Source organism: Saccopteryx bilineata, chromosome 1 (genome assembly GCF_036850765.1).
Source record: "Saccopteryx bilineata isolate mSacBil1 chromosome 1, mSacBil1_pri_phased_curated, whole genome shotgun sequence".
Taxonomy (NCBI): Eukaryota; Metazoa; Chordata; class Mammalia; order Chiroptera; family Emballonuridae; genus Saccopteryx; species Saccopteryx bilineata.
In genome coordinates this window covers 343,571,968-343,585,715 of record NC_089490.1, presented here as the reverse complement: position 1 = coordinate 343,585,715, position 13,748 = coordinate 343,571,968, and the positions used below count along the sequence as shown (strand labels likewise).

Genomic DNA, 13,748 nt, shown 5'->3' with positions numbered 1-13,748 from the left:
CATCACTAGCTTTTCTGGGTCTCCAACCTGCAGGCACAGATCATAGGTCTTTTCAGGCTCAACTGCTTCAGCCAATACCTTATAAAATACAAACATTTTGGCCCATTTCTCTTCATTTATATTTAAAATAAATGTGTTAAGAAAGAATACACATTAAAGTATATAGAGGTAAAAGAGCATTTTATCTGCACTTAATCTCAAATGGTTCAAGAATATATTGTTTTATATATTTTCTTAAGTTTTCTATGTTTGAGATTATTTCAAAATTAAAAAAAAACATGAAATAAAGGAAAAGAGGAAAGGAAGAAACAAAGGCATATACTCATACTAGAGTATTTTAATCTCCTTTTATTGAAGGAAATAAAACTTGTGCTGCAGAGGCAGTGGTACCTCAGAGCACGACAAGGTAGCCAATGGGGCTGACATGACAAGCCACAATGCTGGCCAGGAGTCCAACCAGAGTGGAAGGACCAAAACCACAAAGATAGCAGGAGGTAGCAAACATCCCAAAAACCCAGTACAAGCACTTGCATTTGCAGAGAGCTTGGCCATGCACTGTAAAAACAGGGTCCCCTCATAGCTGGCAGAGTATCATCTCAAGCCTCCAAATCTATCCAAAACTAACATGTAGTCTCAGATTTGGAGATCCTTCCCTTTAACCTAAAGATTCGAGCCATCAGAAGATCTCCGTTAATCTTTCAGCTCCTTATCCCAAATGGAAAGAGACTGAGTTCTTAAAATATCACATAAGTATAGCTGGACAGGTGACGTCCAGCCTTGTTCTAAAAGCAGCTAAATTATTTTTCCTGACTTCTCATGCTGTTCTCACCCAGCATATGCCCTAGGAAACTTAATAATCTAAACAAGGACAGAATGGGAACAGCAGCCTAGGGGATGTAGGGAGTCAGAAGCTGCTACATAGCCAAGACCATTTCACAAGAAATAGCATGGGGAACACTACTGGGTCAAGATCCTCCCAAACAGCTGCTAGGAACACACACAAAGAAAAACATGGTAGCTGTCTCTCCCACATCAGGATCAGCTGTGTCCAGGAAGTTGAGCTATTTCATGTCCCTGATAGGTTATCAACCACCACGGCATTACTCAAGCTGTTGCAATTTTCAAGTACAATAAGGTGCCTGGACAGTTAAGTCACAGAAAAATCAAGCCCTAAAGAAACCTCAACCAATTACAAATTGATAATGTTATAAAGCCAAAAATTTATACAGTCAAAAACTGATTGGCTGGGGGCTTGAGGGAGGCGGTATATGGAGAAGATTTTGGTATGTAGAAACAGGAGTTCAAGGGTTTATTCATACAGGCCCTGATCATAAACCACCCTCACATCCACAAATTGAGAGGGAATTCCTTATTTAGTTGACCATCATCTGATTAGTCAGTTGCAGTTCTTTTCAAAGCTGGACACATAGTTTTCAAGGATCAAAGTCTTGAGAGCACTTAGACCAGGAAATGGGAGGATCAAGGCAAAGAAGAGAGAGCATCAGGGGTAGGCATTTCTGTAAAGAGCATTAATTTCACAGAAGGCTTGGCACAATGAGGCTGGGGTGAGCGTGGTTTTAGTGATTGTTCTTGGTTGCCTCCTTCGCTGCAGCGATCAGTGGAGTGAGGCTGGAGAGGGGCTTGGCAATCTTCAGGAACTGATGCTAGAAAAGAGAAAAAAGAGCAAAAGACATATGACTATTTACCATTCTTCCTCAGCAACCATTACAAGAGGTTAAGGGCACCCATGTTTGCACAAGATGCTACAAAGAAAACTTTAGATCATGCCCAAATTGAAGGACATCTTTAAAAGATAACAAACCATTTTAGAAAACTGTTTGGCAATATCTACCTTCAACTAAACACAATCTATCCTATATCCCAGCAATTCCACTACTAGGTATATTCCCAAGATAAAGGAATTTGGTATCCACCAAAAGACATGCAGGAATGTTCACAGCAGCTTTACTTATAATAGTCGTAACTAAAAAGAACCCCAATGTCCAAGGGAATGAAAGAATGAATAATGCTATATTCATAAAATACTATACAGATAATTACAGATATAAAAAAAATAAATAATTGATACACTGACAATAAGATGAAATCCACAAACATTATGTTGAGTGAAACCAGCCAGATACAAGAGAGTTTATATCATATTAGGTAAGACTAACATATAGTAATCATTAGAATAATAATTTCCTCTGGCGGAAGGTGTTGACTAATCATGACTCAATGGTACATTGTAATACTGCATTTCAGGAGCATTGATCTCATAATTTGTTATGCTATCCTTAAGTCCAGAAGGGCTAATTAATCCAGTATGGTCAATAGCTTGGTCCTTTCCCAAATCACTTTTACTGGGCTATACTTTGTGCTACATCCACCACTGTTAAAGAAGACCATTTTGGAGAAAACACCACTTGAAAACTGCATCTACATTTTCAGTAAAACTGTTATAAAAACTTTTTTTTCTAACTGAGAGAGAGAGTGAGAGAGAGATGAACAGAAGGGGACAGACAGACAGGAAGAGAGAAAGGAGAAGCATCAACTCATAGTTGCAGCACTTTACTTGTTCACTGATTGCTTCTCATACATGCGTTGACCAGGGGGCTCCAGCTGAGCCAGCGACCCCTCACTGAAGCCAGTGACCTTGGGCTCAAGCTAGCAATCATGGGGTCATGTCTATAATCCTCAGGTTTTGAACCTCGGTCCTCAGCATCCCAGGCCAACATTCTATCCACTGTGCCACTGCCTAGTCAGGCTGACAAACAATTCTTTATGTGACTCAAAGCCTCTTACCTGAAAACAATTTTCTTGCATATAGTACTGAAAAAACTTGCGTCTTGAGGATGGGGGATGTTTCTTCCATTTGATAAGAAAGATTTCCTTTCCTATCCTGACTACCAGAAAACTGAGAACCAAATTTGATAATTAAACAAAACTATTTAACTCAAATTATTTGCATATTTGATTTTTTTGCCATCCTGATAAGTCCCTTTTTAATCATGTTCTATATGTGTATAGACACACATATTGACATATATACACATTCTTTGCTAGAAGTTGCTTCAGCTTCCTCTTGTACAGAGATAGGCCATAAAGAGGTACTGAGAAGAAGAGGTGGTTATGAAAGGAATGAAGATCTGGCTAAATCATGCAGCTATTAATTCCAACATAACAGCCTATGTACTTCTGTCCACATATGTGTTCGCACAGGAGAAATAAATGTGAAGCTTTCCTTATTTAAGATTCTGAAAGTCATGGTTTTGAGTATTTACAATGTACAGTAAGAAGTTAAAGAGCCGATGTCCTCAGATCACGTTTCTACAACCCTCTGGGTTGAAATAGCAGCATGATCAAATACCCATCCAGGAGGCTTCAGTTTCCTTCTCTATGTAAGGAACAAAATAGACTGGAGAAACCCTAAGGCCCTTCCAGTTTTACACTCTTTAAGCCAAATGAGCAGTGGCCAAGAGCAAACAAATTTGAGAGCCTAATAAACAAACATAGGTTGAAATCCTGGATTCACCGCTTATCGGCTATGTAATCTAGAAAAGTTACAAAACACTTGAACCCTCAGTTTTCTCACATGTAAAAATCGTAGTAACAAAACCTATGGCTCTCAGGGTTGTTATAAAGTACAGATGAAAAATATATAAAGTGCTTAGTGTCTAGAGTGTGGTAAAGATTATATTTAATGCCTTTATTATTAATTATATTATATTATTATATCAGAAAGAAAACTCTAGAGGGCACTAATCTCTCAATAACTACAATTTAGTGCCTAATTTAACAATAGCTTCACCAATCATAGGCTTAAAATAGTATTTGCACATTTCCCAATGCTTAGGGTTTCCAGGACCTCATATGAAGGGATCCTATTTGTACTGCCTGTTACAAGGGGCTCTTAGTCCTGAAGATTCTAGAGGCTATTGTATTACACTTGGCAAAATTCAGATCTCATACCAAATAGACCAGTGCTTTGTAACCAGTAACTCCAATTACAAAGAAATGCTAACTATGTTCCAGAGGCGAACATTTCAATGAAGGTAAATACTTTAAGCAATTCCATTCAATATAACTTTTTTTTTCTGAATACCTGTTGTGAATTAGGTCATAAGTGTAAGAGGAGACCCCGAGAGTAATAAAATGGAGGTTATAAGCTAGTAGGAAAAACAGAGATGTTCATAACTAACTTTAATGCAGGGTATTGGTGTAGGTCTGCTCTGCCTGCCCTCCTCAGTTGCTCTTGATTCTCATAATATAAAAATAACGTGTGTGCCTACAGATTAATCAGTCATAAAGTTGCAAGTGATACTTATATTAAATCACCACAGGCGCTGTAGCAAAATACACTAGTAATAAGAAATTGTGCCTGAAACATAAATGTTAAATATAAATAATATGGCCTGCTAAAGGTAGTTTATGCAACCACGTGAAATGATTATGCTGCATACTTAGAATTACACAGGTGGTAGTACAGACTTGGTAAACCCGACTGTAGGCTTCCCCAAGCCTGGTCAATGTCACTGCCACCATCCGAAAGGGTTTTGAATAAGACTTGAAAAGCTTCACTCTATCCTCTACGCCAGGGGTCTCAAACTTGCGGCCTGCGGGCCACTTGCGGCCCGCCCACCAATTTTGTGCAGCCCGCAGACTAATCAAACTTCGTGGATTATTAGTCTGCGGGCCAGTGTGCGGACTGCACAGAATTGGTGGGCGGGCCGCATGCGGCCCGCGGGCCCGAGTTTGAGACCCCTGCTACGCTATGTCCTCTGATATCCTTTTACTGAAAATGCATCTTTTGAGTTTATCTCCCAGTAAAATATAACTTTTATAATATTTGCACATCAGAGAACTTCTTCTCCCTCAAGACTCAAACTCTGCTAGACTAAATCAGGCAGAACAAAACAAGTGCTAAAGAGACAGGCAAAGTTCAACAAGAGCTCGGAAAGCAGGTCTTTAAGCAGAGCTTGGTGGAATGCAAAGTTTTAATAGGCTGAAGAAGAGCCTAAGGGAGTAACAGGAGCAAAGGCCCAGGATGAAGATGGTTAGGGAGCTCGGAATATAGGTTGAGTATGGAAAGTGGTTGGAAAGAAGAATGACCTATAATAACCTGTACCACACAGACAAAAATGAAGCAAATGAGGCTTGGTTTAGTGATTCCAAGAATCAGGTGCTTCCCTGCAGAGGGACAGTTACCTGTAACAGCTCTTTAGCTGAACCTCTCTTCTCCACATCCATCTCAAGACAGCGGTTCAGAAAGTCTCGGAAGATAGCTGACAGCTTCTCTGGGTTCTGAAGCTCTGGGGTCCCATTGGTGGCAATGAGGTACAAGGCCTGGTGACACAAATGGAGAATTACCTTAGGTTCGAACTGAGGTTCTCTCTTGGCCCCAGACATGCCTCAAGGACACAAAGAGGCAGCTTGGGTATACTGGGAAGAATGTGACCTAAGGCTCAGGTTTAACAGTTAAAATCATGTGACCACATGCAAGCCAGTGAAGTTCCAACTTCCTCATCTGTACAACGAGGATGTTAACAGTGCTAATCCCAGCATGGCCTGTGGGGGTGCAGTGGATAAAACGTCATCCTGCAACACTGAGGTCGCTACTTTGAAACCCTGGGCTTGCCTGGGTAAGGGACATACGACAAGCGACAAACAAGCAATGAACAACTAAAGTGAAGCAGCCATACTTCTCGCTTCCCTCACCCCTCCCACTCTCTCTGTAAAACCAGTAAATAAAATCTTTCAAATAAAACAGTGCTTTCTCACACATCTATAAAAATAAAACAAGATGGTATACTGGAAAGTACTTTGTAAACTTAGGAATTGTGTTACAGACCCAAAGGCTTATAATTATTCTTGATTACAGATCTATAGGATTCATTATTCATTTATCCTGAGGTTACATATCTGCCCATTTGCAGGAAGAAATTACCAGTGCCTTCAGTAATAATTTCCCAGTCATCTAAGAACGGATGTCTTCTAGCAGGAAAGGAATATGAAAAGGAAATGTTCTGTAAAACAGCAACCTGTTTCACTGTTGCCTTCCTGGTCCCCTACTATGACGCATCTCTTGGGAAAGGTTAAAAAAAGGAAAAGGAGTAATACTAAACCTTTTTAAGCACTCAATACTTTAAAGATCACAGTAAGTCTAGATAATAGGCAGGACAAGAATGATCATCCCCATTTGACAAAGTCCAGAAACATCAAGAGATATGCCTGGGATCACACAGTTCATCTATGCTCATGTCCTCTGATTCATATCCAAGTCTTATGCCCATCGCACCCTACTGACCATCACTTTCAAGGCCATTCTGATGTGGGGGAAGATGAGTGGTACGTGGATTCAGAGGGCAAAGCTGGGACCAAAAAGAAGTTTCAATTTGGTACACTGACGAACTTTCCAGTAAGAGGTATCCAGTTAAAATTAGATGGCCACCTATCTGCAACAGCATACAAGGAATTCCTGCATTGGTTAAAATAAATGATAAAATAAAACCAATCAGAATAACTCTACTATTTACCCATGACCAAAATGACCAACCTACTTGCATCTGTATTCTTATATTCTGGTTTCCCTCTATTACCATGGATAAATTGTCCTTACACAAATCCTCTTCACCTTTAGTACTTAATCTAGTTTATCTCACCTACTTAAGGGCATCACTCCAATGTCACTTCTCTTATACACGACCATTTTCCTTCTCTCTATTAGATCATTGCTGTCAGCTCATAAACATGCTATATCTTTTTTTTTTAACTCCAAGATATTGCTCAATTTTTCTGTCCCTTAACAGGAAAACTCCTTAAAAACAACTGCTTACACATGCCATCTCACCTTCTTATTCCACTCTTGTGAATTTACTCTAATTAGACTTTCATTCCCATAACTCTATGGATATTGGTTATCAAGGTCGTCAGTAAACTCGACATTAGCAAATTTAATGTTCATTTCTCAATCTTTTTATAGGCAACTAATCAAGCACATGTAATACATCCTCCTTGAATGTTTTTCTCAGTTCTCCTATTAAGGAAGCAACTCCTTGCTTATACATTGCTAGTTTCCCCAACCTCAAACACAACAGTACCCCAGAGCTCAGTACTCAATTCTCATTCCCTAGGTGAGTAATCTCACCTATCAGCTAGTTAAGATTTTTAAATAAGCTACCTATATACTGCCTACTAATAAATTTATATTTACAGTCCTGACCTCTCAACTTTGAACTCTGGACTCATGCCAACACTACTCACTATCTCCAGTTGGATGTCTAATAAACAGTTCAAATTAACACATTCAAAATCAACTACTTGCTCTTCAACCTTCTCAGTAAATGGCAACTCAATGTTTTCTGCAATTAAGGCCCAAAATCTTATAGTCATTGTTGATTCTTCCCTCTCTGACATCCAATTCATCTTGTCAGCTGTATGTTCAAGATATCTCCTGAATCCAACCATTTTTCACTTCTACTCCTACCAATATAGCTCAAGCCACCACTCTTAACTGAATGATTACATCAGTATCTCACAGTTTATTTTCCAGAAAAGCAGCCAAAATGATTCTTTTACAATATAAATCAGATCATGTTACACTTCAGCTCAAAATCCTCCAATGGCTTCTAATCTCTTGCAGAATAAAAGTTCACACAATGGCCACAAAAATCTTGCCTGATGTGCTCCCTGCTAGTTCTGTGACTTTGGCTACCATTCTGCACCCTGCTCACTCCAGGAACACTGGCCTACTTGGTTTCCCCTGCATACAAGCATGTTCTCAAATCAACTCCTTTGTACATCAAATTCCTGGAAAACTCCTGGGTTAGATTAATCTCATGGCTTCCTCCTTTACTTTCTTTGGGTTTATTCACAAATAACTTGTAAGAGAGGACTTGCTTCTCTGCACTAAATGAAATAGTACACTTCTCCCTTTGTCCTCATTACTCTCCTGAACTCCTTATTCTGCTTTTTTTCATAGCATTTATCTTCTGTTACTATATATTGATTTTATTATCATTGGAACAGTTTCTTGCACATGATAGGAACTCAACTGTTGAATGCTATAGTAAATGAATGAGTGACTGCTGATGTTCATTTTTCTTTGAGCATTTATACTTTAAATTCAACAATGCCAGGTTTTATCCAGAAAAGAGGGATCTGGGTTGAAAGCCATAGAAAAATATCCTGAGTCCCACTTCCCGGGACTAAAGACAACAGCCCAAACATCTTGAAACGAGACAAGCAACACTCACTCTCAGAGGGTTTTCATTGAGGTATGGGGGCTCCCCTTCAATCATTTCAATGGCCATGATGCCCAGTGACCAGATATCAACCTTGGGCCCATAGGCTTTCCTTGTAACAACCTCTGGTGCCATCCAGTATGGGGTTCCCACCATGGTGCTCCGTTTGCTCTGCTCTGGAGTGATCTGGGCACAGAATCCAAAATCAGCTAAAAAAAGAAAAGAGCAGAAGGAACGGATTTATATTTAGGGTACTCCTTCATGAGTACTGACTATATGCTTACTGAAGTGTAAAGCTCTATCTCACTCCCACCTGCTGCAATCCCTGTGTCCAAAGCTGAAGTGACACAATTGCCACCTGCATGTCCAGCTCCTAGCCTGCCCCCTGTTCAACCTTGAAGTAGGAGGAATGTAACAAATATCACCTCTGGCCAGAAGGACTAGGTGCTAAAGTCCAAGTTGTCCATCTGGCCTTCATTACTGGCCCCCATTCTTTTTTCTTCTTGAAAACCATTCCCATACCCCCAAATCTGGCAACTAGGTCCTTGCTTTATTTCCTAGGCATGAGTCCCAGACTTAAACTCTAATCACCTACAGCTAGGCACGTCCCTGCTTCTATCAGTTCCTCACTCTGTACCCAGAGGAGAAACCGCTAACAGTCTTCCCATGGGCTGCCCATCCACTCGTGACACACCTGTTTGTCTGGGCTACGGGTCCTTACACTTCTGAACACAGTTTTCTGCCTGAAGTTCATTTAGATTGCATTTCAAGTATATGTTTGTTTGTTTGTTTTTTTGTTTAATTATGAGGCCTTTGATAGGAAGGACTATGTCTTCTTACTCATCTGTTTATTCTCAGAGGGTCCAGGATATAATAGACATTTAGTATAAGTTTGTTGAATGAATAACTGACAGAAATTACACTAAACTCATTTTTGTAATTATGTATTTCATGTTTCATGTATTAGACTAAGAACTACTGAGGCAAAATAGCCTCAGTGCCCATGAGAAGACCCAGCACATAGTAGACATTCAGTAAATTTTTTTGGCTAAATGTATAATTGAATGAAAAAAATAAATGACACACTATATAGTGCTGAGTAATATAAAGATCGTGCATCTCCCAGGAAATAAATAGACTTTTCAGTGAGTCCTATAGCTACTATTATATGACTGCCATCCCACAGAAGACAGGGCCCCACAGGGAAGAGAAGTATTATCACTCCTACTCACTTAGCTTGACAGAGCCATCCATTCCCAACAGGATGTTGTCACTCTTGATATCTCTGTGAATGACTTGGTTGGAATGCAGAAACTCCAAAGCCTGTAGGCACTATTGAAGCAGTGTGGGCAGAGGAAGAAAGAAAAAACACATTAATATAAAAAGACTTACAGAAAATCAACTAATCCACTCTCTTAATTCTATGATAAAAGAAGTGAGGCCCCAAGAAGTACAAAGACTTGCTCCAAATCAGTGGCACAGATAGCTCTAGATGCTAATCCTCTGTCTCATGGCTCAGCATTCTTTTAACACTCCATGCTGCCTTATACCTTTCTTATAATATACCTTGTTTATTATATTATACCTTATTATAATATACCTTATAATACCTTATATAATGGTTTTCTTTAAGAACATAAATATATTTTGGAGCTTTTTATACAGCATTAGATACTTGGCAAAGAACCTATGGCCCCCAAAAAACTACTGAGGAAGAATGAGAAGGATTTTGTAATGATAAAACTGGAAGTGACAAAGAAGAGTCATACTTGAGAAACTAGGCATCTGGAATTGATATTAGAAGCAGTGAAGTTAAGAGGATAATCTTATTTTGGTGAGGAGATAATTTATACTGTTTTGGGTAATGCTAAATTTTATATAACTATAAATATTTATAGATGAATGTCCAGTAGGCAACAGAACATATGAGTCTTAGTTCTCTACAGAGGTCTGGACTTGAATTAAATATCTATGAGTCATTTGTGAAGAGGTGATTTTTTTTTAAGTTACAGAAATGGTTGGAACTGGCAAATGTTATGGAAGCTAAGAGGAGAAAGAAAAGAATGATGGAGAACACCTATACTTAGCAAGCAGAATGAATAACACAGAGGCTGAACAGAGTAATGAAAGTGTCTGGTTCTGCCACAACCTGAGGGACTAAATCATTCTAAATGTATCACTTACTTTCACTGGGCTACTGTTTTCCCATTTGTAAAATATGGAGATCAGAAAAGAAAACCTCAGGTTTGCTACTAAATCTACTAGGTTAAGTCCATAACTCTAAGCTAAAATTTTAGAAGATACTACCAAATGAAAAAGAATAAAGATATAAAACAATTGGAAAATACTACTTAAATGTTCTAAAAATAATATTTCATTTCTAAAAACATAGTAATGGCTAAATTACAAACAAAACAATATCCAGAAGTGGCTACTGCCTCTAAAAGTAAGAGTTATTTTCCTTAGGAGGCTTCTGGATGTCAAAAATTATGATGAAAATGGATGATTTCAAGAAATTGGAACCCTCATGCCCTGCTGGCAGAAATATACAATGGTACAGCCACTTTGGAAAACAGTTTGGCCATTCCTCAGTAGCCAAAAACATCATAAGTGGGATCTATCCATAAGTCAGGACCATCTGTACATTATACGGGTGAATTGCATAGCGTGTGAATTATATCTCAATGTTAAGCCTAGAAGTTCCACTCCTGGGCATATACCCAAGAGAAATTAAAACATACATCTAACCAATAATTTGTAAATGTATGTTCACAGCATGAGTCATAATAGCCAAAAAATGGAAATGACCCAAATGTCCATCAATTGATGAATAAATAAATGTAATCTGATTTGCTATAGACTCCTATTGTCTATAATACGGATGAACCTTCAAACCACTAAGTGATAGAAGCCAATCACAAATAAACAAATATCATATGATTGTATTTATATGAAATGTCCAAAAGAAGCAAATCTATAGACAGAAAAAAGATTAGTGGTTGCATAAGGCTGAGAGGGTCAGGAAGTGGGGTGAGTGGAAAGTGACTGTTAATGGGTATGGAGTTTCTTTTGGGGCTGATAAAATTTATTATGGTGATGGCTGTACAACTCAATATACTAAAAGCAATAAAATTATATATTTTAAGTGAGTGAATCAAAATTCAAAATTCAAGGTATGGTTTCCACTGAATGCATATTGCTTCATAAAGTCAAAAACATCATAAGTGGGATCCATCCATAAGTCAGGGACCATCTGTACATTATATGTGTGAATTATATAGCATATGAGTTATATCTCAATAAAGCTATTCTTAAAAAGGGGGATAATCTCTATAAGAATTCAAGAATAACAGTAATGCCACCTATTTATGTAACATTTAAAAATTCTTGCAAGTTTGTTTTTGATCCATACAGCACCTCTAAGATATATACAGTGTGAATTTTGATGTTAAAGATAAATAATCTGAGGCAAACTGATTTGCTCAAGTACACATGCATATATTTTACACCAGTGGAAGTGGGTTCCTGGGGTGAGTGAAAATCATCTTAGTTATTATGATGGTTAATGGTTTCCGAAGGGCCACAGTACATAAACAGATATACAATATAGTATATCTATAGTATTGAAATTTCAAGAAGCCAATGTAATTAGAAAAGAAGTCCTCAAACGCTCTTTAGGGTTAGGGGAGAAATTTTTTTTTTTTTAAAGCTGAGAAACACTGCATTAGTGGTAGATAGAAGAAGTCAGACTGTCTAAGAAGCCCAAGGCTATGTTAATTCTATTAACCTATTGCGCTTGTTCTAGATTGCAGGGTTTTTAATGCAAAGGTAATCATATTTTCTAGTGATCAGTATTGATTTCACATGATTTTATGTTTCCTAATATTGACTGAATAAATACCTACATAAATTTCATCTGCATACCTCCAGATGTTACATCATCAAACCCCAATCAGACTTAGACTCATCCCCATAAAACTTGGGACCTAATATAATCTTCTACTCTCTCTTTCCCCAATTCCCAAATTTCTCTCTGGGTTATTGAAAAGTTCCAGTCTCATATCAGCAAAACACCCAATATCCTCAACTTCTCTGAATATTCCCTTCATCTTGCTCTAATGAAAATGCGGCTATCCCCTGAGTGCTGCTTACAGAGCTCCTGTGGAGGGTTTTATTCCCCTTCTTACACAGCATGTTACAGACCTCAGACATTTAATAGCAATGAGGAGAAAGGAGAATACTTATTTAAGCTTTGCTTTCTATTTCTTTTGCCTGGAAATATTTTACAATAGATTTTAGCTTGGCTTGCTTTTTCATGTTATTCAGATTTTTATTCAAATCTATGCAAAGCCTTCTCTGATGACTGTCTGAAATAGTACTTCCTCTGTCACCACCTTCTTCCTCTGCTTCATAGGAACTTCAGAGCACATGAAGAAAGTAGGAAAGCAAAATAAAAATATGATTTAAAAATCAGGCTGGCTTTAGCTCAGCAGTGCCTTTGAGTCAAGTCTGCTTGCTAAAAATAAATATTTATATAAAAGAGATAAAGAAAAATATTACAAAGTGTCAATAGCAGTTGTTTTTAAGGGCTGAAATTGATTGTGAGTGACTTTATATATATTTTGGCACTTTCTAATTTTTCTACAATGAGTTTGTAATTTTATAATCAGAATAAGAAAAAAAATAATGGCAATAGAAATTTCAAAACAGGTATAATAAAAAATGACGGGAGAGTCTAACTTCCCATCTAATTTCTCCCACCTGCACAGTGCCCAGGCTGAGATCTCTTCAAGTGTAGAACTTTGACAGACATGGATATGGCAGCCACATTCTGGTCTAGGCTGGTTTGGCCACTGTCCTTACCTCACGGCAAACAGCTGCAATCTGGCCTTCATCCATGCAGGTTTCTGTCACCACATCTGTCAAAGAGCCTCCAGCCAAGTATTCCATGACAACCCACAGCTCATCTCCCACGAGGTAACTGTAGGGGTACAGATAAAGGACAAGAAGGAACAGAAGACATAGCATTGGATTTCGAAGACTGAGCAAATACACAGAGAAAACTTGGATTTCCATCAGATCTGGACGAGTCTAGGGTTCTGTTCTCTGGGGCAAAGCAGAATCTGGAGGACAGAATCACTAACTTGATATCTCTTAAGAATTCACTTGAACAAAACAAAGTGGGCTATTCTGTGAAGCCATAAAGGGCAGAACTAAAGATCACTAGGTTGAAGATGTGAAATATAAAATTATATTTCATCACAACACAAAGTAATGCCTCCTAAAATTAGACATGATTCCCATACCTCTAGAAACACCAAAGTAGAGAGCATCTAACCATTTTACAAAGATAGAATTCTGAGTCCATGTTACCAATATTACAGAAGGTTACTAAACCTCCTTGAGAGTTCTACTAGATCTGAGACCCATGAGACTAAGCACTAGGTCTTGTTCAAGACTCCATCCCCAGAGTACAGCACAGTAAATGCCAATATTTACTGAATT

At 38.3% G+C, this 13,748-nt stretch overlaps 1 protein-coding gene across 4 annotated transcripts in view; it reads right to left on the bottom strand.

Moving 5' to 3' along the window:
• Positions 1-328: 328 nt before the first annotated feature.
• PAK1 (p21 (RAC1) activated kinase 1) overlaps positions 329-13,748 on the bottom strand; it is a 170,495-nt gene continuing 157,075 nt past the window's right edge. For all 4 annotated transcript variants that reach the window (XM_066249597.1, XM_066249589.1, XM_066249579.1 and 1 more), the window contains 5 exons: positions 13,107-13,224; positions 9,476-9,575; positions 8,256-8,452; positions 5,209-5,346; positions 329-1,664 (listed from right to left, as the gene is read on the bottom strand). In XM_066249597.1, the coding sequence (XP_066105694.1) occupies positions 1,578-1,664; positions 5,209-5,346; positions 8,256-8,452; positions 9,476-9,575; positions 13,107-13,224 (640 nt within the window). In that variant the 3' untranslated portion in view covers positions 329-1,577. The remainder of the gene's footprint in view (positions 1,665-5,208; positions 5,347-8,255; positions 8,453-9,475; positions 9,576-13,106; positions 13,225-13,748) is intronic.